Raw genomic sequence first — 26,033 nt, 5'->3', positions numbered from 1 at the left:
GAAAATCCAACCATCTGCCCTCTCAGGACTCTTTTAGCTTCAATTAGCAGCTGGTGCCATGATTACAGATCCAACTCAGAGATTTCACTCAGCTGATACAGCAGAATAGAAAAGGATGGCCGGTCATCTTTCCTCTGAGCAGGGGAGAGAAGAGAGAGGGAGAACATTACTGTCAACTTGAGAGGAATGGCAAGATTAGGAAGGAAAACTCTGGAAACTGTGTGTTAACAAAACTACAAGCTATTGTTAAAGAGAAAATGCCAGCAGAAGAATGAGCTTCCTTCTCTGCAGTGTTTCACTGCTGCTAGCAGTGAGTTTGCCCAGTGGACACTAAGCACCTTGTAGTGGTTGGCTGCCATTTTTACCATCACTATTAAAACTCAGCCCCACAGATCTGCAGCTTTCTTAGGAAGCAAACTGTTTAGTTAGGTGCCTTACATAGACTTCTCAGTGAACACACTCTGTAGAAACAGCAGCTTAAATAAAAGGCAAAGAGCCTAGAGTCTGTTTGCCAAAGCAGATGAAAGCTACAGAGTGCTTCACCTCCAGGATTTTATCTTGTGTTAGTATGTGAAGTGTATACCTCTCTCTCCTCCTAAAAGACAAGGGGAAGAGAGCTTTTGTCTTTGGGAACTAGGGCTCTCCCATTACAGTACTAACCATCCTCCAGCAGTGGCTCATGACCTCATAAATCGCCTTGGAGGCCAGCTTGGGTTTGTAGAGCCGAAATCCTGCGTTGATTTCTTCCACCACTTCTCCATTGGTGCGATTCTCATAGGGGATTTTACCTTCACTGAAGACCTCCCACATCAGCACTCCTAAAGCAAACAAATGAGAAAAATCACAAAGCAGCAAACAAAATCCTTCCACCTGCTGCTCTCTGCAGCTCAGCACTGCTGTCTGTTACTTGGAAAAGCATTTTCACACAGATTCTCACATCTGAACAATCAGGCCCAAATAGCTGCACAGTTTGAGGATGCCAGCTAGGATCTCTATTGGGCACCAGACAGTGTGGAAGTACCCATTTGATCACTGCAAGTCTGACTTCTCTGCATCCTACTTTATGATAGTTTAGCATGACAGGGTCTTTCTCCATGAGTCAGATAAGTGTAAGTATGTTATGTGTCAGAAAGAAAAGCAGTGTTGTATGTCTTCTCCCAAACTGTTAAAAGGAGGGAATGGTTGTGTGTGTACTCCATCCAGATGTGCAATCTGGGTAAGAGAACCTCTTTTTGTCATTGATTCAGTTTATCTATTTTTGCTTCCAGTTAATCACATACAGAGACATGTCACTGATGTTTCTAACAGCAGTGTGTCCTACACCAGAATCTGCTTGTATTTTGGTGAGACTCAGAAACAAGAAAGCAGTATGAATGGCTCCATTTCTGTTAGTCAGCTCAGCCTCAGTAGTGGGAACTCCTCTCCTACAAAAGATGGTGTGATTCCCTGCAATGAATTCACATGGGATGACAGTGGAATTTTGAAGGATTGTGGCATTTTTCCTAAACAGTCAAATGTTTTCCTATGATTACTGTTCGGAGCAGTACAGAAACTCATGCTTCTCTAGTGTGGTGGACAAGAGGCAGTGAAAGACAAAAAGACTGTGGAACACCTTGCAGTTGGCCACCAGATCAGAGAGGTCCTGCAAATGGAGTGACTACAAGGCATCTCTGTTACTATGAGGTTTAATTTCTTTGCTCACCTAATATGTCTGACTTGGTAAACAGTGTTTACATTGTATTAGAAAAGGGAGACAGACAGACTGATCTGAAATACAGTTGTCAGCCAACTTTGCTAAATAATGCCTGCTTTCCAGCTTTGAATTCTTCAAATAGGAAGATGCATAGAGATTACAGCTCCTCACCAATGATACTGGCCCTACTGAAGAATAAGCAAAGCAGTTGTACTCCCCCAGTGTGCAGGTTCCTGCACTGGGATTTCTCACACGCATTTTGTTCTCCTGGGCACAGCAGGATTTCAGGCCTGGCAGAAGAAATGAATGGGCTGCAGAGCAGCGAAGCAGAAAGCTTCTCAGAGTCATGAGACCATGACATGACAGAGGAATCCTCTTATGCAAACCCCACTGGATGGGGAGATAACAAGTCTGACAGATGTACAACACTGCTGGCTACACCTTTCACAAAGAAGGACTGACCAACACAAGCAAAGCTTGCCAGTATTTCATTCAGCCCTGAAACTGGAGTGAGCCAACTTCACCTTGTTTCACTTGACTGTAAATCAAACTGAGCACCCTTTTTGGAAGCATCTGGCTCTCCGTGTATGGGTCAGCTTCCAATTTGTGAAGCAAAAGAACATTCTTACCGAAGTAGCATCTCTCCCCATGTCACTGCCACTTTGCTTTGAGGTGTCAGGGATATTTCCACTGGCAAATATTATCCCTTGTTATTACGTGGTGAGTGCTGACAGCCTCCTCCGCATGCCAGGGCACATGGAAAGAGGAATGGTGCTCGGAAGCATCTTGGGGCTGGGTTAGTGAAGGCGGTTGTGTGGGGCTGAGCACCCAGCTCCCACTGTGCTGCTCATAATCCACCACTGGAATGCACAACTTCAACCGCAGCAGAAGACAGCAAGGCGAGAGGGAAGCACAGAATTCACAAGCACAGACTAGCAAAGGTTATAATCCTGCATTATTTACTGCTAGGCCCGGAGCTGAGTGGCACCCCATTGACTGTGTGCTGTGCACAGCACACTGCACCGATTCATTCTGCAGTACCACAATTTGCATGCTAGCTGGAGAAGGGCCAGACACATCAGTGTGCCAGATCAACAGGCCAGGGGATAGCCTTTGTTATTTCCAGTGCCAATGGCTTTGGGAAAAAAAAAATATACAACGGTTTTCTTATCTCTGAGGGTCCAGAAGGGAGACCAAAGAACAGATGCGAATCATAAAACAATGCATTGGGGAGCAGGAAATGAAGTGAGAAAATGTGAGTGGTGAAATAAATTGTCAGATCAGCATAAAGCAAATGGAGTCAGCAGAGCAAACTTGGAAAGGGAGAGGGTTTGAGTGAAGTATGAGTGCCCAGGGCTGACATGCAGAGAGGTGGAATGCTTAAATATCATTCCTTTCCTTATATAATCTTGTCAGTGACTCTTCAACCTTTTCCTGGACACTTCTGCTATTATCAGCATGAAATAGAGTTCATTATTTGGTATTACATAGCATTGCACAGGTATAATACATTAACTTGGCAGTATTTGCAGTGTTCCAAATTATGTATGTAGTTTATGATTCTTTCTTTCACTTAAATGATTTAGGTGTGCTTTTCTAAGCCATTATTCAGGCAAAACACCCTGGAAGCCCAAAGGATATAGTGTTTAGGAGAATTTACTTGAGGAGTGAGCCCCATGGTTTTCTAAGCTGGTGTTTGCTGGGTTTTTTTCCATTCTGACAAGAGGTTCTTACCAAATGACCAAACATCAGATTTGGTGCTATAGTTGCTGTAGGAGAAAACCTCTGGAGCAGACCACTTGACTGGAAACTTGGTACCCGTGGAGCTGGTATATTGATCATCAAGGACAACCCTGGAAAAGGAGAAGAAGGGAGCATGCTGAGTAACCCCCCTCATCCCATGACAGCCTTACAGGGAGCATGTGCAGCCTTGGTGGCATTACCTCGACATCCCAAAGTCAGATACTTTGACCACGTGGGATTCTCCCACCAGGCAGTTCCTAGCGGCCTGCAGGAAAAGAAGGTGCAAAGGCAGAAGGTCAGAGCTGAAAGACTATCACAACCACTCAGATGCTTTCATCCTGTAAGTACAGATAGTGCTTAAAGAAAGGAGAATCAAAGTGACATCGCACCATACAAAGAGGGTGAAAACCTGAGGTTCTTATGCTTTGTGTACATTTAATGGCCAGCATGTTCCTGTCACCACAAAAGCATCAGTCTGACTTGCTGGCCTTTGTTGCCCAGAAAGGGCAGAGAAAGACCCTAAAATATCCACAGCTACTCAGTCCTTGCTCTCCTAACAAAACAGTAACGGTGGCTGATGCAGCTTGATTGAACACCATGTAATTAAAAGCATTTTATCAGCAATGCATGTTTATACATATGTTAGAACAGGCCTTTTTGGCATCTTCACTTGTTTCTTCTCTCCCAAACACAGTTAAGGGAAGTGGATAATCAGTGCTCCAGGAGGTGGGGTTCTTTCCTAAAGTATTGGTGCTGCTTCAGCAATTAGGGGAGGTGCTGCATCTCCTATCAACAGATAGGCAGGAGGAGTGTGAAAGCTGAAGTTAAGGAAGGGAGAAAGCACAGGGAAACATTCAGCTGAAGCAAAGAAAAAGTCTATATGGGACCAACATACGAGGTCTCTGTGGATGACAGAGTTTTGTTCCAGATAAGCCATTCCTTCACACACATCTTGGCACATCCCCAGGAGGGTTTCCTTTGAAAAACTGCCCCGCTGGCTCCTGAGGTAGTCGGACAAGCAGCCGTTCTCCATGAACTCAAACACCAAGCATATGGGGGTGTTCTCAAAGCACACGCCATAAAGTTGGACTAGCTTGGGGTGAGACAGTTTCCTATGGGATAGGGAGGGAAGGTGGAAAAGAAGCTGAAACAGGCTCAGTGTCTTCTATCCTTACAGCAAGTGTGTTATATTCAGCCTCCTATGTCACCCTGCTGCAACCCTCTCTCTGCAAAGGCCAACTACTAAGTAGAAAGAAGAAAATGTGTAGACAAAGTCTAATGTCAAATAGCACTAAATGTCATCCCCTTTTAATGGTAATGGTCAACAAAAGACTTTCCTGCATGGAAAATCATCCTATCAAACAAAACCAAAACCAATTTCCATCTGTTTTTGAAGGGAGGGAACAAAGTCAATAAAACCAAAGAGAAACACTTCCAGCTGTGCAAAGCAAAAAATAAAATTTGCACCTAAGCTTTTCCATAAAATTTCCCTCAAATTTTAAGAGATTTCTCTATTTAATTATTTTTGACAAAAAGCACTTTGCTCTCCAAAACACATCATCAATTCTTCCTGCCTTCTAGAACAGTGGATATCTGGAAGACCATTCTGGATAATGGTAGATTTAGAAGGACAGTAATTCACCTACACTTTGAATTGCCTTTCTTTGTAATCACCAGAGCTCACCAGTCTCTATACTATTTAGATACATAGTAGATAATCCAAGTTTAACTTCCCCATTCACATTCCAAACTTCACAACACTTCGTTTCAGTTTTGTGAATCCTTCAGGGTCTGTTTTTTTTGGTGAATCTACTACTTACATCAAGACTTTAGCTTCCTCAATGAAATCCTCTTCAGACATTGCTCCTTCACGAATGGTCTTGATGGCTACTTTCGTCCTCTCCATCAAGTAGCCAAGGTAGACCACACCAAACTGACCACTGCCAATTTCCTGTACACGGGTGAGCTCAGAGGGGTTAATGATGAATTTTCCTGTTGATTGTAAGGGACAAAGAGTAAGGATCCAGCAGTAAAATGTTAAACAAAAAGCTTTTATGGGTTAAACATTGAGACAGGGCTTGAAGTGAGACTTTCTGGCTCTTCTTCAAATTGTCTGCCTGACCTTTGTTAACTCATTTGACTAGTCTGTGCTGCAGGTCATGTTTAAGAGTAGGAATAAAAACATCCCCTATTTTCCCCCATTTGTCTTGTCTATCCAGTTCTTCAGGGAGGATTGTTTCTACCATGCATATGTGCACTATTGAGCATAACATGGTTTTGAATTTCTTTTATGTCTCAAAGTTACAATAAAGATGATACCAGCAAAATTCTTGTAGACAGCAATGTGCAAATGGAGGCATCTTTCAGGAGGGACTCAGCTTCCATCAAGTTATGCTATGCTCCTACTCCCATCACCTTCGTTCAGCATTCATTTAGTATTTAATGTTGATTTCATTGAGACTCTGGGGTTCTCATCACCTCCCTCAAAGCACTGCACGATCAATTCTTTCAGTTATCAATGGTAATAACAAAGATGATAATCTAGTGAATAGTGCAGTGTAAAGGTCTGAGGAAAGCTATTTATTGTGGTGATAGTCACATGAATATTCATCAATATTCATGGGGATATTCAGGACCACCCAGCTAACCAGTGAGGAGTGTGATTCCCATATAGTCATGAGAGTACCATACCGTAGCTGAGCCCTGCAGTGATTGGGGCCTTTTTCCTCCAAGAAGAAACTGCATACCGCAAACGAGTGACAAGACCTGGATAACAGAGGAAAAGGTGGGTTCCAGTTATTGTCACAGTCATGGGAAGTGTGGCTGTCACTACCCCAGAAGGCAGCCTGGATACTGGAAGCAGATTTATTGTACTGAGTTCTCAGCTCCACTTGAGGGCAGCTAAACCTCTATTCAGAGTATGATTTCCTGCCTGCTAGAAGGAAGCCAGTTCTGAGCAGTTTCAGCTAATTTCCCATTTTCACTCTGTCAGCAAATGCGAGCTGTGAGGCTCTATTAACTCTGATGAAATTCAAAATTATACCTTTTATTTGTAGGGTATTTTCGGAGCCCAAGATTTCCCTTGGTACTCCTGGGCTGTAGGGATGAGAGTCTTTGGTAACTCCCATGTCTGGCTATGGATCATGGCCATGCCCCTAATTTTGTGCCAAATCAAGGCCCAGGGATATATCACCTCCTGGGCAAGAAGGGCCTGCAGGGTAACTCAAACAGGTAGCTTGCTCTGACAGGGGTGACACGTCCCCACTGGCTCCCAGGAATGAAAGGGCTCTTTATAATATGTCATTACAACATTTGTGTTGGTCATAGTCAGCCTTAGAAGGATATTACCAGAATGAAGATGTAATGCTGGAAGCTCGCCTGAGATGGTCATTCTCCCACCATCTGAGTGCAAGGAGAAGTGGAAGAAAAGGTGGTCCCATTTAACATTCCATTGTAAAGACAGGGGGCTTGGGAGCCTTCCTTCACTCGAAACAGTCACCTGGCTGCATGGTAAAACAGCAGATTCCCTGCGTTCACTCACCTCCCGCATTGTGCTGGTGATAGTTGATGAGTTCAGGGATGCAGTCAAACACATGCTTTTCTGCCAAGTAATATCGCTTGGGAAAGTCAGTTGTCTCATTAATGTGATAATGCTTTATAACGGGATTGTTATCCGTGCTGAAAAAGAGGAGGTTTTCTCTGAGGAAAACTAGGCTGCAGCAAAAAGACAGGAATCTGGAGTACAAATTGAAGACGAGCAAGAGAGCAAAGGGTAGAACCTTGCCTATGCAGAATGAATGGGTGGGGAGCAAGGAGTGAGTTGCAATTGCTAACGAAAGCTGTGTGCTTGCATGTTCTCCCTCTCACTCCTAGATGGTCTCATCTCTAGAAAGGCTGAGGTTTCCTGATAAGGCAGGTTGAGTTCAAAGTTTCTCTACCTCTTCTTTCTGAAGCAAAACTTTCTGCCCCATCACTGAAACCCTTTCACTAGTCTTGTATTACCCAGCTCTGATGAGTCCAGGATATACTCCATGTTGATCTGGTGACACTTAATCTGGGGAGATAATTCCACTAAAATTACAGCCCCAGTGATGTCTAAGACACTATTTATAGGCATATATTTAGATGCAGGGAGAAGTGGAGCTTTGCGAATGGCAGCTAACTTTTCTGCCTTTTTTGGAAGTGTTTTCCTCTGTAATTTTCATGAGCCTTCTGCTATCTCTTTATAATGCCAAAACAGAGATTACACTCTCACAGAAGCCATTTCATTGATGTAATTGATGCGAAAAGCTGCTGAGCTCAGCTGTACCTTAACGCTTTGGTGAAAACAGAGACTGTGTACATGCCAGGCTGCCTGGAATCTCTCACCATGAAGGCACCTTCCCTTCCCTGAAACAAGAGCAAAGGAGAGAAAATTGGTTAGAGACATAACGGGAACAAAAGAGAAGTGGTCTGGGGACAAAGTTCTGCTCATTTCAGCCCTCCTTATTGCTCAGTCACAAGGATGTGCTAAACATGTAGGAAGAAAAGGAGCCATCAGCCAACTGGCAGAGCTTGGTCTGTTCCATGCACAGCTCTGATGGCTGCCCAGGGCCTGCAGGTACACCCAGCTGATCTCTTTCGGGTGCTATGTATTTTTAGCTCAGTTTCCTGAGGAAATGAGATGTGTGCACTTGTGCTGAGTATATGTGGGTGTAGGTACACAGGCATGTGCCTCTGTCCCTCCAAGCCTCTCCTCTAGAAATTTTGAACCCGTTGGCTCCTTTCAATCTGGTGATAATCATTTCACACAAGTTCAATGAAATGTGCAGGCAAGTGGAAAGGCAAGCCCCTTTAGTACTCTCCATTGAGAGAGCAGCTACAGAACGAGCGTACAATTTATGCAACACCAGAAAATCCATATGGGAATGTATGAAAGATAATTTGCCAATGTATCACAAATGGGAAAAGCTTGGACGAGATCCTGCCTTTCATAGGTACCCCGGTCATCCAGTATCTAAACAGCAATGTGTATGAAAGGAGGCTTCCTCCACTCTGGCACTCACAGGACAATTTTCCTGTTTAATTGTTTTCTACTCATCTGAATGCTAAAATGTATCATAGGCCATGATCCTGCAGGGCCAGGCACTAATAGATCAGATGGCAGAGGAGAAGATTCAGCATAACAGTTTGGATGCAATATGCTGTGCTGATCTACACATTCATAACAAAAAACACATTTTTCTTCTGTTTGCAGATAAAGATGCTTTTCATCTGGCGTCCCAAGTGCCTGATTATTTCATCCCCTCTTTTGCTTTACATGGTAGATTTCCTCCGTTTTATACGTCCTCTATCCACCCACAACACTTGGTGCAAACCTAATCCACCAAGTGGACCCTGCCTTGTCCTCCTTCCCACCTGATTCAGCTCCAGGTGAACACAGAGGCTGAGACTGCTACTGCATCCCCTGCATATGAACTGCTGACTCTCAATGTGCAGCTCTGACCAGGTGGGATCAGCCCACTGAGCTATACACTTTCCAGGGTTATCTCTTCAATGCACATCTGTGCAATATCTACCATACCTGCACTACACAATATCTAGCACAGGGAAGCTCTGAAAAGCATCTTTATCATGCGCAGTGAGGGCTTTAGGACTCATCTCCCTGGCAGTGTGGGGTTGCTTGCACAGATAGGCAAGTGTTGAAGACAGCATCCTGCCTGAGTTTCTTGAAACTCTCTTCTTGCCCTTCTGTCTCACTTGACAGCAAGACTGGCCAAAGATCACTCGAGAACTTGGCTAGTTTTGGGGGGAAGCTGTGGGGGCTGCAAGGTTTTGAACCAGAAGCCTCTGCAGCCACAGGGAGATAGCTGCCACAGAGAAGTTTGCTGGTAGGACCAAAAGGAAAAATAACATCACAAAACCATGGACACATCCCATAGGAGTTATAAGAACTAAAATAATATTTAAAACCACACAAAAATGCTTTTATTTGCATAAAATACTATCGTCGCAAGAAACAATCCTTTATTTGGGTCTCCTGTTAGTAGATCACTAACACTACTAACGAGTCACAGTAGAGGTGATTTTGAAACTGAGGTGATTTTGAAACTAAGGGTATGTTTGTGTGGAAAATTTGAACCAGAAGTTTATTATTTCTATTTTCACTACAGTCTTCACTGGAAAACAGTCTCAGCTGAAAAATGAAAGATGCTCACACGCACACACACAGAGAGAACTAAAAAAACCCAAACCCATACTTTTGGCTTTCACCCAAAACATTTCAGCACAAGATTGGTTAGATTTTCAGACAACTACTGGCATCCACAGACCTCCTGCAGAGGCAGAAAAGATGAGCTAAAATCACAGTTTTCAGTCGATGCAGTGTTCCAAAAGAGTGTTTTCCACCAGCCCCACTTATTGGGTGTGTTTAACCAATGAAGGATGGCACAGATCTCTGCCCACACTCAGCTACCATGGAGGTAAGGGGGAGGCTGCTAGTGATCCTTTGTCTTGCGTCGCACACTGAGAATAGCCAAGGACAACACCACAGCAGGAACGCAGGGTCCAGCTCTCTCTTACACAAAGCAACCCTCGCAGGCTTCTCCTCATTTGTCATCAATCAATTATTATTGCCCACCCATCCCGCGTGTAACACTGGTTTACCTCATCCTTGAGGAGTGTTTCTGCTTTGCTTCTGCTGATGTTCTTATTGTACCATCTGAAAACATCAAAAGATTCCCAGTCAGCGTTTCTAGGCTAGTTAAGTTTCTGCTGAAAAGCATCTGAATTCAGTGTCCCCAGCATGAGCGGCGACACATTATGTGGGGTAGGGATGTTTGAGGCTTGTAGAACAAATCCAGGGCACTTGGAGACACAAGACAAACACAGGCACAACTTACTCATATATTTGCAGATTCTCGGGTGATTTTTCCACCAGGTAGCTACTTGGCACATAGCCTTCATGCCTGTTGAAATGCGACATGGCATGAGTGCGCCAGACAGACAGGATTTTCTCTGCATCTGTAGGAGTCAGCCCTGAAAGATTTGCCTGCTCTTTGCATGACAGAAGTGCTGATTGTTATGTATTTAGTACGGTTACTGGAGAAGTAAACAACTGATTGCACCCCTAAACTTGCAGAGTTTCACATTTTTCACTGTTTTTCCCCCCACATATATGACAGCCTAAGCTAAGGACTTTTATTTTGGGTAACATTCAGATCCTTTTCTTCAGCTGCCTGAATACAAGCAACATCAAAGGGAAGAAAGTAAATAACCTTCCATCACTTTTTCCCTGTATATCAGAGGGTAACTTTCACAAGTTGTACAAGAGGGCAGCATACATGTTAATGGAATAACAAACTGGATTTAGAAAGGATTTGTAAATTGGCTGTTGAAAAGGGACTTACCCATTCTTATCTTGAATCAGCCACCAATGTTCCTCAGAGCTGTCAATCACATAATATTCCTCATTACATTGTAATGTCAGCTCCTGCGGATTCTGGGCTTCATAGTCATATATGGCCATAACTAAGGCTTCCTTTGGGTCCAGCAACAATTTCTGCACAAATTAGGCAAAAGGCTCATCATATTCATAGTCATAAAAACCAATGGCATGTTCTTTAAAATGATGAAGCACTGGTGTTCTCTGGGTTCAGAGCTGGGAAAGCACCCCAGGGTGTCTAGTGTGGTATGGTGGCAGCGTAAGAATTTTTAGCACATTCAAACAATTAATTTCATACAAAAATTTCAGTTGCACAGAAAATACATATTTATGCCTTCTTAGAGCAGGATTACCTCTGTCTGATCTATTATTCAGAGATTCCTCTTAAAAACCTCCAGTGATAAAATCTCCATGGCCTCCCGAGAGGAGGACCGTCCCATGCTCTGCTGCCCTCCAGCCCTTTTCTCTCTTCTTCTTAAATAAGCTGATGACATTTTGTCTCATCCACAAGTGAGTTTGGAAAATCACTTCTCTATCCCCCATCACAGCAGCTTTTCTCATATCCCTCCTACTTCCCCAGCTTCCCTGTCTATAGATTGAAGAACAAAAAAATTGGAGCTTCAGTTACCATTGGAAAGTTATTTGTGAAACTAGGCTGTCTTTGTAGGAGTGAACCTAACTAACTCTAGTGGGATGCTGCTGTTTTCTAGGTTATGAAAATATATGGAAAAGGCAAGAGAAAAGCCCAGGGAATGTTATCACAGGTGATATTCCAGGTCATTGCACTGCAGTGAACCTTTATGAGGGTATATTCACCACTGCTAGTTAAACACACAGGGCAGGACACCAAGGACAGCTTCATATGCCTCACTGCACTCACCCAGTTATCTTCAGGAGTGGGAGGAAGAGGCTTCTTTGAGGCTGAAAGGAAATCAAGAGAATAATTTGAAGTAGATCTGAACAAAACCAGGGGAGAAAATGTCAAGGTAATGAACTGATAAAGGTGATACAAACCCAGTGAAGAGCAAGTCTTGGCCTTTTAGAGCAAGACATGCCAACAGTCTGCACCTATACAGTGACTCAGCCACACAGGATGGGTTTGAAACTGGAGTACAGGTAACTCAAGGAATCCCCCAGATACAAGGTTACAGTGCCTTGGGTTAAGAATGATTGACTGTTTATATGCTTTTTCAGGAGACAAAGTAAAGATTATGCTTGGCCATTGAAACCACAGAAGAAATGTGGTTAGGACAAAATAGGGGACACAGGGTTGCATGAGTATATCTCAAGAAAGTTCTTATTATGGCTTATTGATTGAGCACAGCTGATCAAATTCTTAGTTCTCCATCTGACTCCAAAGACAGCCCCAAGCAACACAGAAAGGAAAAGATTAAGTCAAAACAAAGAATGCCATATACAGTTAAAGATAAGCCATAATATCCCAAGAAGCCAGCAACATGTCTCTTGGTGGAAATGTAACATAATATTCTTTGATGTTCTGCACGAGACAGATTCAATCCTTTACTTTTGCTAGGAATAAATATTTTCAAAGTTGGGATGGTCTTAACAAATCCCATACCATTTTTGGTAGGATCATACTCCACACAGCCAACTGCCATCTTCTCTGTCTGAGCACAGCATCTCCACTTGCCATCTATCCAAAAATCTGGATGACACTTTGAAACCAAACTGTTGTTGTTTATGATTTCTGGAAAATGTTGGGGGAAGAAAACAGAAGAAGAAAAAAGAGGGGGAAAATTAATTTATTTGCATTCACATCAGCTCTGAAAGACATCTAGAACTGAATGGAAATAATCTGCACTGAAAAGAAGCTTCTTCTTGTCAAACCAAGCTTTTGATTATTATTATATATCGACCTCCTCCATTAATGTTTTTCTTTTTCCCAAAAGGAGTGAATGCCACCACTGATGTGGAGGAATAGCCTTCCTGCTGGTGATGGAGCCTATATATCTCTACTGGGGGGAGACCAGAATCCTATCAAAGTGGCTCTCTCTTTAAACTGATAAACACCAAAACCACAGAAGGAAGGACTCATAAAAGGAAATAAAACCTGGAAGTCCATATGCTGATGATTCCCATGAGAGACTGCACCTCTAAGGTATCTATAGATGTAGGGTACAGACACTTGATGCTTTGGCCTGGTGTCAGGAGGTCAAGGAGCTGTACAAGCTGGCATTCACCAGCACTAACCATTTTTTGCATATGTAAATAACAGTCTTGAATGTCTGTATGAGTGATTAAAGAGTCCTTCTTCTCGAAGCTCAGGCTCTTCATCTGTAATAATAATTTTCCTAAAAAGAACAAAACATTTCTGCTGACCTGTTTCAAGAGACTATTTAAATTGTCCAAGGGATGGGACAGTCTCAAAATGTTGAACAAGAAGAGGTGATAAAGCAGAAGCTTGGGGTGAGCACTGTCCAGAAGGGGAATAACGAGTTGCAAGAGTGAATGCATGAAGTTACTAATATCTCCATGAGACACAATATTTTCAGAGTGAAAAATATAGCAGCTTGTGTTATAAAGCAGGGAAAAGCTATGACAGAAGCTTGGTGCAGTTTTCGTGTAACCAAGTAATGCTTCCCTTATGGCAAGTATTAGACTTCATTTCTGCCTGCAGTGGTTAGTTATGGTGCCTTCAGCTCAGCATCACTGCAGCAGAGCACAGCACAGTTCAGGAGGTGAACAGGAAATGAATACTACGTGCAAAAATGTTTCTTAATAATCATGATTCTCTAAGAAGGTTGTCATCTAAACAAAAAATCTATTAGTAAGAGCTGAAATATCTTCTATGCAGAAAAGATTAAGTACTTTAAAAAATAGCCGTAGAAAACCCCTCATCTCTTCCTGACTAAGAAACCTCAAATTACAGTAACATACTAACAGTTTATCCTAGAAAGAGGCAAATAAAGCATTCCATGGCCAAATTTTCTACTGCTGCTGCAAACACACAACCAAATTGACGTTATAACCTCATTCCCCACTATCGCTTGAATCTAAGACATTGACCCTTCTTGCATATTTTCTCTGCATTATAGTTTGTGAAAAAACTGGGCTGGGATAAGTAACTTCAACATTAGATGAGCACAGGGGTTTTATTACCTTCCTTTAGTGTAAAGACCCATCTCTGCCGGCTCTCACGATTAGGTGCAAACACGTAGAGTATGTAGTTATCATGGACGATCTGGAAAGCGGAGTAAAGAAGGAAGCAAGCCATTAGAAGCAATCCCAGATATGCTGGGCATGATGGAGCCCCTGAAAGCAACAGGGAACAGCCCTCATACCAACAAGTTAAACACAAAATGATGGCATGGGAAAGTGGAGTAACAGAGACTGTTCAGAAGCATCTCTTAACCTCACTGACTTTTGATTATCTAATATGGAGTAGAAATCCTGATCAAGAAAGAATTCTAGACAAGCAGTGGTTTAGATCATTTTTATGCTGTTAAGAAATGCCTGTGAAATCAGTGGAGATGTAGCAATTTCAATCTGCAGAGGGTTTATAGCACGTTACTCTCTGACTGCAGTTTATCCTTCTAAAGCTTCTCTGGGGAAATAGCATCTGTTTCTTAGCGGTTTCTTGTTAAGATACCTTCACTTAAGATCTAAAAGCCAAATTTAGCCTTTTTTTGTTTAAATATAGATCTCATGCAACTCCCTGGAGATTACTTCGATTACTATTATTCTTCAAAGTTTTTAATAGCTTTCAGTAGGATTATAGAGGGGAAATAAGAAGCTGCAGCAGATGAGCAATGAGCAATCAAGATGCTGTTTTCATCAAGTTGGCCTTAATGACAAACAAACGAAGGATGAGAAATACAGAATGTTTCTGAAATTTCAGGCCAGGGAGTAAAATCATCACAAGAACTGAAATGACTCAGAAACTGAATTGGATGACTAAAATTTGATGTAATGCATAATCTATATTTCTCTTCCAGTATTTATCTCAACAATTTAATTCCAAATGGGACCTGGTGTCTTTGATGCACAGATGCTCTGACCACTGTTTTTAAACAGAGTTTTCTGGAAGAGAGCAGCTGTTTTTTAAAGTTTCTCCTGGCATGTAAAGGAGGCAAAGTTGATGACTGTTTAAAGAACAGGAAGCATTTGCTATCTGTTGGCCTGATGCCCTTGCAGGCACACACACAGACAGCCGTATGAGTCAGTTTTCATGCTACGTAGAAATAAATTACAGCCTGTTTTACAAAAAACAGAAATAGGAGAGGAATAATTTCCACTTGTTTAAAGGCACTCATGTTGATATTATGATGTCTCTATGTTTTGACAATGTAAGGCGGATTTTGAAATATGCAATAAACAGATCTCCAAAAGACATAGCCATGAGCATGCACAACTGCACAAAATCACTCATTTCATGCCTCTCTGCAAGGGGATCACTTGCCAGACAGCCAAATAAAACTAAAAAGCCACTGGTGGTTCCACAGAAGATTTACATATGGGTGCAGCTGAGATATTTTAAAAAAACCCAAAACAACCCAGACAATATAATTTTACAAAATACCACAAAAGTGACTGTCGGACAAAATTTAGATGTGCTACAAGCAGGAGCAATTACCGCAACCTCAGTGGAGCACTGTCCATCGTAACTGGTCCGCTGTTAGCAGCCCACCACTACTGGTCTCTTTGTTCTTGTTTGGAGTAGCTCCCTAAAACATCACATTCACCAGTTTCTGATGCAAAGGCCACTGAGCGTATTCAGTTTCAGCACCACACAGGTAAATCAGCCAAAACCCTGGGTGGATTCCCCATGTAAAAGATGGGCTTTCTCCGAACTTGAATTAGTGGGGTAGCTGAACACTGTCTTAAACATGGGATAGGATTAGAAGATCTAATGATCCTGTTCAGTTTAAAACCAATGAGTGTAAGAGTTTATGGACCCTGTAAAAAGACAGTCTGTGATTCTCCAGGTCATTTTAAACCTTGATCTGCTTTTTCTTCCTTTGTTGTTATTCACCTTGGCGTTGGGTTCATTAACAACTGCACCGTGAGGGAGAATTTTACTGAAACACTAGATGAGGTGATACCTCTATCAGTGCAGTCACCAGACAGACTCACCTGGAAAGGGTATTTATACTGACAGGGAATGATGATGTCACTTTTCACAATTTCCACACATTTAATCCTGGAAAGCTCCACAGAACCCTTCAAAGTCCTTTTTTTCTAGAAGACAGAGAAAAGCACTTGGTTAGTGATAATGATTGTGGATAAAGTAAATGATTAGACAAGACTGTCCTGTCTATGGGAGATTTAATCTTAATGGAGCAGAAGCAAATTAACTGATCATGTAAGGCATTTAAAAGTATGAAGAATCATTCTCATATATGGCATCTCCACATGGACTGCACATACACACACGTATATGCACATACATATATTTCAACTCAGAACATGGAGTCTTAGTGAACCAGTCAAAACCTTTGGTTGAAATTCAAGGTTTTTTTTTTTCTTCCAACAAAATGAAATACTCTTTTAACCAAAAGGAATTATTTTAATGAAATGCTTGGTTTACCAACACTCCTGTTTCATCCTGAAAAGCTACAAAATAATAAATATTTTATTAAAAAAAATATTTGGGTACTAAGAATTTCAAACCTATGCATTTTAGCTAAAATGTAGCATATTTATCTCATCTATTTTCCAAGAATCAAAACACTTCCCTGATTTTGTTCTGTCAGGGGTTCTAGCTAAGAAAAAATAACAGGAAATTTTGAAGTAAATAATATTCTCAAAAATTTGCCAACAAAACTATTTTTCTGGCAGCCTCTGTTGCATTATTATTCATCATATACGAGATACCTAGATAACAGTAAGGAAAGGGTAAGGAAAGAACAGACATCCAAGTATCCCAACTACCTCAGTGTACCGTATTTCCTACCAAGTCCTCACCCCATAGCTCCTTGCTGTATGACACTCAGTTTTTGCAAGAGAAGGGTGAGGCAGATGCTGCACATAGCAGGCAGGAGCTGAGCTAAGGCTTGGTGTCTGGTACACGCTTCTGAAAGGTTCACTACAAATACGTTCGCTCTTCGGAGGCAAACGGGTTTCCTGTTTTGATTTGTTTTCGATAGGGATTAAACACTCTCTGTCTCCCAGCTCAGCTTTGTGACAGCATGAGGGAAATCGGTGAGATTTAAGAACCCCCAAAACACTGCAAAAGCTTCTGTTTTTGCAGGAGAGATCATGAACTTTAATGACTGAGTTGTACCTGTCACAGGTTATCGCTCAGAGACACAGCAAGACTTTGGCAACCTTCTCGCCCTCCCTCAGACCTCCAACCCAACCCTTTGTGTCCTTCACCCTCCAACTCCCTCTTGTCCCTTCCTCCCTATGTCACTGTGACCCTGCAGCTCTGTCCCGCTGGCAGCAGCTGTCCCCACCACTCTGCTGACCCTCACTGCTGCTCCATTGCTACCTTTCATCATTAAATTTAGCCTAACACAGGGAAGAGGCTGATGCCACTGGAGATGGGGTGAAGTTTCCGTAGTATACTGTCAACAGCCCCAAAACAGAGAGGCCCCAAGGCTGCTCAAACCTCATTCTTGCACACCTAGCTGGGTATTTTGCATTTGTAAAATTGGACTTGAGGAAAGAGAGGGAAATTGTTGCAGTGTGGCCTCACATTGCTCTTGCTGGACTTTGCTGGTGTATTTGGGTTTTGTATTTTAGTTGCTTACAGTTTAACCAGTGCCTCTGGATTTACTGCCAGGACTGTCTCCTGTAGACAACATCTTCCCATGTGGGTCTATGGGGTGGATTGGGATCTTTTTATATCAATAAACCCAAGGCCGTAGAGCACCCCTAAATGTAAATACCAATTAACAGTCAAGAGTATTGCCAAGCCTTAGAAGGCCTTACTGCACCCCATTTTCACCATCTATTTTCTTTTATTCTTGTCTATTGATGTCTTTCTTCCAGACTTGGCTTCCTCTGTCTCTTCTCCACAACCTCGTCTATCATTTGTTCTACCCCTGGGATTTCTACACTTTTGATGAGACTCAAAACCGTTTATTTTCTATAACAGCCTTCAATTTTGCTAGCATTGAACCATCCTTCATCTTATTCCTTTGAAGTCCCAGAGCTTAACCACATACAATCCTCCTCTGAGGCTTTAGGAAGCGGCGCTGTGCCAGTCACACACTCTGTTCATTCATTGCAGACTGCTGATATCTTTCCAGGCTCTGCTGAAAGATAGGGTCCAGCCTTCTCAAGGAACATTATGCAGTCATCCTGCAGGTTTCGTCACCTACTGTGCTGCTTTTAATCACATAATTCAGCAACGGAAGCTCTCATATCCTCATAATCTCATGTTGCAGTGCAACATCAGGGTACATCTTGCAGTCAGTGCATTGCCCAGTATATCCTCAGCAGATGGGACTTTGTTGATAGTAAGCAATTACAGCCCTGTAGCAGCACAAACAACTGGAAATACCACTTGCAAACAAGGCATTGCCCAGAAACTGGTCTGGAAACTAAACATATCCCTGCTTTTGTGATGCTTGGCTGCACTTTAATCCAACAAAAGCAACTGGGCCATTTGGAAGGGAGTGGAGAGGAAAAGGCTCTTAAAAACAGTCTCCAAAAAACCTCAGAAACTTGTTCCTAAAAGGGAGAGACAAAACATGCTGACAGATCTCCATTTGTTGTTTTCAGTCTGACTGGAGTATAATTACATAGATGTTTTAGCTGGTCGGTCAGAAAAAGCATCGGTGGTCTTACCATGTAATGTGTGTGTAAAGATAAGCAAGGCATGCTGCTGTCCCACAAGGAGTACAGTGTGCTGCAGATCAGTCCGTCCTGTTTTATTTCTTTTGGTCTGTTATTTGCAATGTGGCAATTCTGGGAAGGTGAGCTAACAGCTCTGAACAGAGCCAGGTTCATCACAAGCCCAACGCATTGCTGTCTTCATCTTTGCTATTTCACCTTTTCTTGCCACACAGCTCCAGCAGCTCTTTCACTGATTAATCCTTTAGCTTGTGTTTACTGCATAAACTAGATGATCTTAATGGCTCCTATTGGCTTTAGATACTCGGACAATTGACTATGGGACAACTGACAGCCCTAACCTGTGACTCAAGAAGCCATCTCACCGTGCCTGCTCAGGGAATAGGCTGCCTGGCACCTATCGCAGGGATGTGGAGCCCATGGTGAGAGGTCAGAGAGTTGTCAGCACCTGCTGCAGGCGACAGGCCTGAGCCGTGAGAACACTTTCTGACCGTGGCTCTGCACCCTCAGGCTTTGTGAACGTCTAAGATCTTGTAAGATATGGGCTGTGCAGTCTGAGGAATTTGCTACTTTTTGGCTAACACTTTGCTGTTGCTATTTATGAAGCCCATTCATCAAATGCGCTGCACCAAGCATTTAGGCTGAAGGTCCTTCGGTGGATGCTTAAAGGTTTTACTGAACCCGACTTATGAACCAAAGGGCCCTGGCAAGAAAAGTAGCCACCAGTGCTGGAGTCAGATGGAAGGGAAGGAAGCCAAATGCTAGAGAGAGGTAAGGCAGGGATGGACAGAGCCTTATCTCAATGAGCACGGGAAAAGCTAGCAGGCATTTTCTGGCAGGCAGAAAGGCCGCATGCCATATTTCATAAAGCCCCCTTGGTTCAATAGAACTTGTTTCTTTTGTGCTGGTGAGGGGAAAACCAAGCAATTGAGTGTCATGTGGCCCCTTGTCATCGGTCACTACCAAGGGCTCTCTACACTGCAGCTAGGCTTTCCTTGCCTGCCATCACTGAGTGTTTGCATTCACCTCTCCGTCTCCCTGTACCACATCCCCATTGCCTGTGTGTCCTTTCTTTTGCAATGCTGGCTGCAACAGGAGGTTAGGGGAAAGCTAATTTATAGCTGTGGAGGAGCAAGGTAGGAAATTCCAGTCCTCTCTAAACACAACCGCAAAAACATTTCCATCAATCAAAGCGTTTAATGACCTTCTCTGTAGTATCAGGGTATTTTTGTAAGAGTCTGAGCTAAACTTCATTCCCTGTTTTCACTTTTTGTCTGGACTAGAAGGAACCATTCTTAATTGGTGATTAAGTAGATATGGTCTTTGCCTTGGCACCGGGCATGACCCACTTGTCCTGTGCCACCTCTGCTCCAGCTGTGCTCAGTGTGCCCCTGGACAGGGGCAGAAGATAATTTTAGGGTTTCTTACTCTGTGGGCCTGAGGAGGTGAAACCAAACCAGGTGGGGGTTTTATTGCTATATACAGTCCCTCAGGAACAGGCAGGAAAAAAAAAAAGCAAAAAAGCAAAAGCTTTGACTTCTGCATTCCACTAGAATAAAGTGCATGTCACCGTGAAAAGAGGCTTGCATGCACATTTAAGTATTTTTAGAGCAACGAGAACTGCCGTGCTGGTGACATGAAATCTCTGTCCTTGGCTTTCAAGCAGTGGCTAGTCAATGCTACAGCCAACTTGTTCATGTGTAGGTGATAGTCCTGCTCCGAGTGTTGATCTAATGCTGACCCCATGCACAAAGACCAACTAAATGAATTTAAGAAGTGCCCTCCAACCAGTATTACCATGATAATGTGATTTCACGATAAAAACAAGGCTCATTGTGGCAAACAATATGAACTTAATCCTCTCACAGCTCCAATAATAAAATCTGAATTATTAAAAAATCCAGTTTACATTTACAGATGTGTGCTAAAGGATTAATTTAACATTCATTCAGGCACAGGTTTATATCTTGTCTCCATCTTACTTAAGGTTGTACTGATTTTATTACATAAAAATTCATTGAAACAGGTGTGATGTAGACAGATGCCAAACTTGATTTCTTTGTGTATTGTATGTGATTAATGTGTGTATATTAATAATACACATGTATGCTATATCTGTATTGTTAATAAATTAGTTGGAGATGTGCGTCAGAAGACAGATGGTATTGCAAATTCTGGCAAGCAGAACTTGTTAATAAATACATGACAAGTTATGAAGAACAACGTATCTACTCACACGTGTATTTATTTGGAAGGTAGTCTTTAAAACTGTAATTAAACCAATTTTATATGAGGATTATAGCTTCATGACTAAGGTATTCAGAATACACAAAGCAATGAGGAATGGTATGATTTGTCACTCTAATTGAGAGGAACATCAAAACAGAGGACTCTGGAAGAAAAGTCTTCGTCTGTTTATGTTAGAGTCTTGGGGGAAAAATGTCTTTCTGGGGCAGGACGGACAAGTTGGATTCTGTGTAGAATAATCAAGGTAAAATGGGCTGCTGGATTGAGAAACAAAGGGCTGCTTTTATTACTGATGGTAGCTGGACTGTTGCAAGTAACTCAACATGTAGATAACTCGACAGAAGCAGTTGAAGCATTTTTAGGATGCTGATAAAAGGCTTTTCAGACAAGTTTATTCCTTTGTTCTCCTGGCACAAGAAACTGAAAGCAAATTTCAAGGCACACTAAAGTGCCATCTTTATATCTGAATATCAAAGATCTGAATGAAAGAGCCCAGGACAAGGCTGACTCATGCTATTTGACCTCCTGAGCATCTGACCAGTGTAGGAAGAATAGTGCTGATATAAATGAAAAGAGAACTCAGTCCTTTTCTGTGTGCGCCTTTCATTGCTGCCTGTAAAAGCTGGGCTAGTTATAACCCATGAGTACATGAAGATATGAAATTTAAAAGTATTTATGTGCCTGAACATTACAGGTGTTCGGTGCAACTTTTCCAGCCTTGAAATAATTCTCAGAATGCCTGCATAGGGCAAGATGCCTATTTTTGAAGAAGGAAAATTGGTGTAGGAACACGAAGCACTTTTCCGTAGTTGATACAGACAGACCCAAGCACTCTCTGCAGATCCGAGTCATGCCAAGATAGCAGCTCTGATGCAGGGATCATGTAATGGTTAAGGTACCACACTACCAGTGTGGTGCCAGCTCAATAGACAGTGGCCTATTCACTAGGTGTGCCATTAGCCTCAGACATCTGTGCCACTTTTAGACTACAGCCAGCTTGAAAAACAGGGAGAGATGCTCATTACTGGCTGTCCCCATCCGGCAGGAATGTGACATTCTGAAGACTATGCAAGAACCTCTGCTTAGTGTCTGAAATACTAAACTACCTCTCTTCACTACCCTGTCTGCTAACCTGAAGGATTTACCAAGTACCATAAGCTGTTAAGCAAATGGGATATAAGTAACTCACCAGTTCAAGTGTTTTGCTAAGTAACGACATTTGAAACTCTGTTCTAGACACCTCTCCAGCGGGATTTATTCATCTGCTTCTTCTGCAGTACTGCAAGAGTACTGGGACTCTGAGAGTGTCACATAGTGTTGGCATTATCAGTTAGCCTGGTGAGGATCAAACTCATTGAAATAGTTAAAATGATTATTCCCATAACCTTGGCTACTCACATGTACAGTAGCTATAAAATCAGACCCTGGAAATGAAGAATTTTTGCCCATGGAATTGATTTGCATGTTCTAATAAAGGCCCTTCTGATGTATTTTAGTAGAGACGGGGGCTGAATACATGTGCCTGTTATCAGGGCTTTGCTTTATGTTAAGACAGCCCTGCATTGTGCACTGCATAATGAATTCCAGAAAACACAGCTTCTTGTTGTTGTCAGTTATTAGGGGCTCATTCTCCTAATGAGATATGTAAATATCTTTCATTAACATTAACAGCGATGGCATGCTTGGCCCCTGAGGAGAACAGTGGTTTCTGTCTAGCTATGGCCATTACAACAAAAATGCCATTCCACTTATCGCAAAAATTTGCTTCTCTGATGTCGGTTGTCTTGGCAGCTTTTGGTATCATTTACAGAATTATACCTGTACCCTTCTGACCTGTTTATTTCCTTGTTTCGGACTAGGAAATAAACTCTTACATATCTTTTTTATACCCATGATGTCAAAATGCAGAGAAAGGGACTGGGTGCTAAACCCTGTTAAATACAGGCAAAAAGTAATCCTGGGCTTAATGAGTAAGTGTATGCTTTACTTTAAGCCACCCAATTGATATAAGTGGGACTCGTCAAACTGTTAAGCAGTTCACTAGTTGTTTTACCTGACTCTATGCATAAGCTGTTATTACTGACTGACCAGGGACTGGAGAGATGGCTACTGTACAATACAGTAAGACACCGGATAGGTTGGAAAAGGGCTCTTAAAGAAAACTCTTATAGCAAACATTCACAGAGATTCCCCTTTAAAAACATATACTTTAAAAGCCCAGAGAGTTGCTGGTTCCATCTCTATGTAGCAGTACACGTCTGCGGATACTCCCCACCACTGCAGCCAGCTGGCACAGAACAGTTATGTCCCTACGGCTCTGCCCTAAACCTTCAGAGCAGAACCACATGCAAACTGCCTGCTGGTAACGGTGACAGCCTGTGCTAACCCCTGCCAGCCCCACAAATTTCTGGAGAGTCCCCATGGAGCAGAGCCAAACCAGTGCCAGAGAATGAGCCCTACAAATCATTGATTTCAATGCCTGCGCACGCTCCCCAGTCCTAGTTCACTCAAGAGGATGGGAATAGCCCATGTGTCAGCAGTGATTTTCCCTTCACTATCTGTGAACTCAATCGCTGGGGGTTCATTCTGTTCTCAGCACAAAACAAGATGGTACTTGCATGGGCTGCCCTAAGCTTTCCTCTCCAGAACACCAATGACCTGACCACATGGAGGTCTCACCAGGATGGTCTAATTTTGGGGAAGATTACTGAAGAGGCTGAGGATCGGTTCTGGGAGTATTTCACAGGACAAACTTTTCTCTCAATTTCATATGAAGTTCTTCTATTCATGTAACAACCTGATTTTGACAGTTTGTGTCAGAAAAAAACCATTTCAAGGAAAATCAGCCCTGTAATTACAGATATTCCCACTGTCCCTCGAATAGGTATATAGGCTTAAAGTAGCATGTGTGTTTATGTATAAATGTCTAGACATATATAATATGTACATGCTTAAAATGCATAATACATAACATAAAGTAGATAAGATACCAAACCCTCATCTCACCTAACTGACCTGTAGGAAGATTAGGGGAGAAAATTTCCAGAGACACTCACACAGCCTATGAAATCTATGCCCCACTGAAAGTCACCAAGTCACATTTTCCAAGCTATTTCAGTGTCTCAAGATGCTGACAGATACCTACTGTGACTCCGCAGAAGTGTCTATGCAAAGTGTATGTTGAGTTCATCTCAAGTCCACCAAGACTCAGAAAGTGCCAAAGAAAATTAGTTGTGAAGATTTCTCTAAATACCTACAGCAGAATCAACCAGATACTTTTGAAAATTGAACCCAGAATAAAGTGGAATAGTTATAATGGAATTTAAAATCTTTAATAGCATTTGAAAGATAGTTTGGAAAGCAGACAGAGTCTCAAATCACATATTCAGTGTGCCGCAATAAATATCCTATTTAAATATGGAGGTAAGAAAAACACAGACTACAAAATAAAAGCAAGAAAAACAATTTGTTGGGCATATTTGAGAGGAATAACTTGCAAGTAAAAATGACTGTTAACCATTAAAGTTGTTATCCAAACTCAACTAGGCTATGATAAAATACAAGGACACATCATATTTTGCTTTTCATGTTGGGTTCAGTTTTCATTTAATTTTCTGCAGCTGAGCAAGATTAGATGGTCTGAAGTTTCCAGTGCTGTATAGCAAGGCAGCACGATCCCCAATTCTGCTCTTCATACAGTAACAGTGCCTAAACATAATGGATTAACAGCATGTTCAGCGACTGTTAGAAAACAAGCAATATTATTTACAACCATAATGAGGCTCAGCAAACATCCAGCTAAACAGAAGAAGGAAATAATTCTCACTTCACTAGAACACTTAGCGCAATGGGGTGCACAGACTGACTTCTAATTTTTGTCATATTTAGCAAACCAGGGAAACACAAGCTTGGGGAAACAATGCCTAGTCTGAGCACGGATCTCATCATTGCATCCCTTATGAAGCTAACTCCAAAGACGAGCCATGTTACACATGGCAGCTGAATTTCTGTTAAAAAGCAAGACTGGTCTCCTACCAGCCATCAATCTGCTGCCTTGAAGAAAAGAATGAGAAAGCGAAGATCTGTGGATGGCTTTTTGCAGATGTAATTAGGGTACACTTGTGATCTTTGCAATACGCCACTCCAGGTCACTGCTGTACCAGTGTGAACTGCCAGGCAGAGGCTCACACAGCTATTACACACTCCAGTTACAACAGCCTGTGCTAAATTCCTGCAACAAAACTAGACCCTTGCTATAAAACAGCAAAGTAGTCTTATTCCTCTGTGCACACCAAATGCCCACTGATCACCTCAAATTTGACCACTTTGCAATTTTCAGTGAATTTCCTGTAGTAAGGACCAGAAAAGTTAATAAAATTTAACAAAGTTTATGCTTCCCTCCATTATCATCCTTCCCTTTCTTTAACAAATTTCATCCTTCCCTTCATTATTCTGTTTTGAGAGAGAAAATGGCTGACGTACCCCATGACGATGTTCATAGTAAGCCAGCTTGGATTTGGTTAAGACAAAGAAGCGCACTTTAAAGTTGGAAGGTGAAGTCCTTCTCTTCTGCTGGGATTTTTTGATCAGCAGTTCTTCCAGGAGCACACAGTTATTCATGGCTGAGCCAAGAATGGTTGTCTCCCAGGACATGGGATGCTGGTCCTATGTGCTCAGTGCTCGTCCAAGAAAGAGACAGAATAAGGAAGACAGTTAATATGAAAAAAAAAAGGCATTCAAAAGGCAGCGTAGGTGCTTTGAGCTTTATCCTCCCATCTACAGCAAAGCTTCCTTTCTGTCAAACCATAACCACATCCTTTCTGAAGTCATAAAATGAACAGCACATGTCGAAATACACGCTAAGGTAAATGTTGTGGAAAAAATAACACTTGAGGGACATTCAGTAGATGTGAGTCAATGATTAAGGATTAATTAAAGGGGTGTGGCATGATTAAGCATCTGTCTCCTGCTAGCCCATAGGGTTAGCAATGCGCGCACTGAACATGGATGTACAGGATGAGTGTCTCTATTGGCCTCCTAGAAGTCATGCATCCATATTGCTTTTTCAAAGGACTGGTGCCTTCCCATTTCGAGTATTTAACAGTTGACTGTGAGTCTCAGAGATTTCATACAACTCATTTTGAGGAATTTTTCCACATACCATGA

At 42.2% G+C, this 26,033-nt stretch overlaps 1 protein-coding gene across 1 annotated transcript; it reads right to left on the bottom strand.

Moving 5' to 3' along the window:
- On the bottom strand, nucleotides 1–25,541 carry ITK (IL2 inducible T cell kinase). The gene is made up of 17 exons (XM_030504855.1): nucleotides 25,350–25,541; nucleotides 15,954–16,058; nucleotides 13,980–14,061; nucleotides 12,439–12,567; nucleotides 11,740–11,780; nucleotides 10,825–10,976; nucleotides 10,318–10,383; nucleotides 10,082–10,136; nucleotides 7,746–7,825; nucleotides 6,978–7,114; nucleotides 6,128–6,202; nucleotides 5,257–5,428; nucleotides 4,332–4,548; nucleotides 3,637–3,701; nucleotides 3,428–3,546; nucleotides 661–818; nucleotides 1–134 (listed from the first exon to the last, which is right to left on the bottom strand). Exons 1-17 carry the CDS (start codon nucleotides 25,518–25,520, stop codon nucleotides 63–65), a joined length of 1,896 nt encoding a protein of 631 aa, XP_030360715.1. The 5' UTR covers nucleotides 25,521–25,541; the 3' UTR covers nucleotides 1–62.
- Nucleotides 25,542–26,033: the final 492 nt, after the last annotated feature.

This window comes from Strigops habroptila, chromosome 12, assembly GCF_004027225.2.
Source record: "Strigops habroptila isolate Jane chromosome 12, bStrHab1.2.pri, whole genome shotgun sequence".
Classification (NCBI taxonomy): Eukaryota; Metazoa; Chordata; class Aves; order Psittaciformes; family Psittacidae; genus Strigops; species Strigops habroptila.
This window is presented reverse-complemented; position numbering and strand designations above follow the sequence as displayed.

Bases quoted from the DNA above. Each gene is read 5' to 3' on its own strand.
- ITK (XM_030504855.1), bottom strand. From the start codon at position 25,520: ATGTCCTGGGAGACAACCATTCTTGGCTCAGCCATGAATAACTGTGTG. The intron at 10,137-10,317 runs GTAAGTTGTGCC...TGATGTTTTCAG, and splicing joins GAGAATCTGCAAATATATGA to ATGGTACAATAAGAACATCA. The intron at 7,115-7,745 runs GTACAGCTGAGC...CCTCTTTTTCAG, and splicing joins GTTTTCACCAAAGCGTTAAG to CACGGATAACAATCCCGTTA.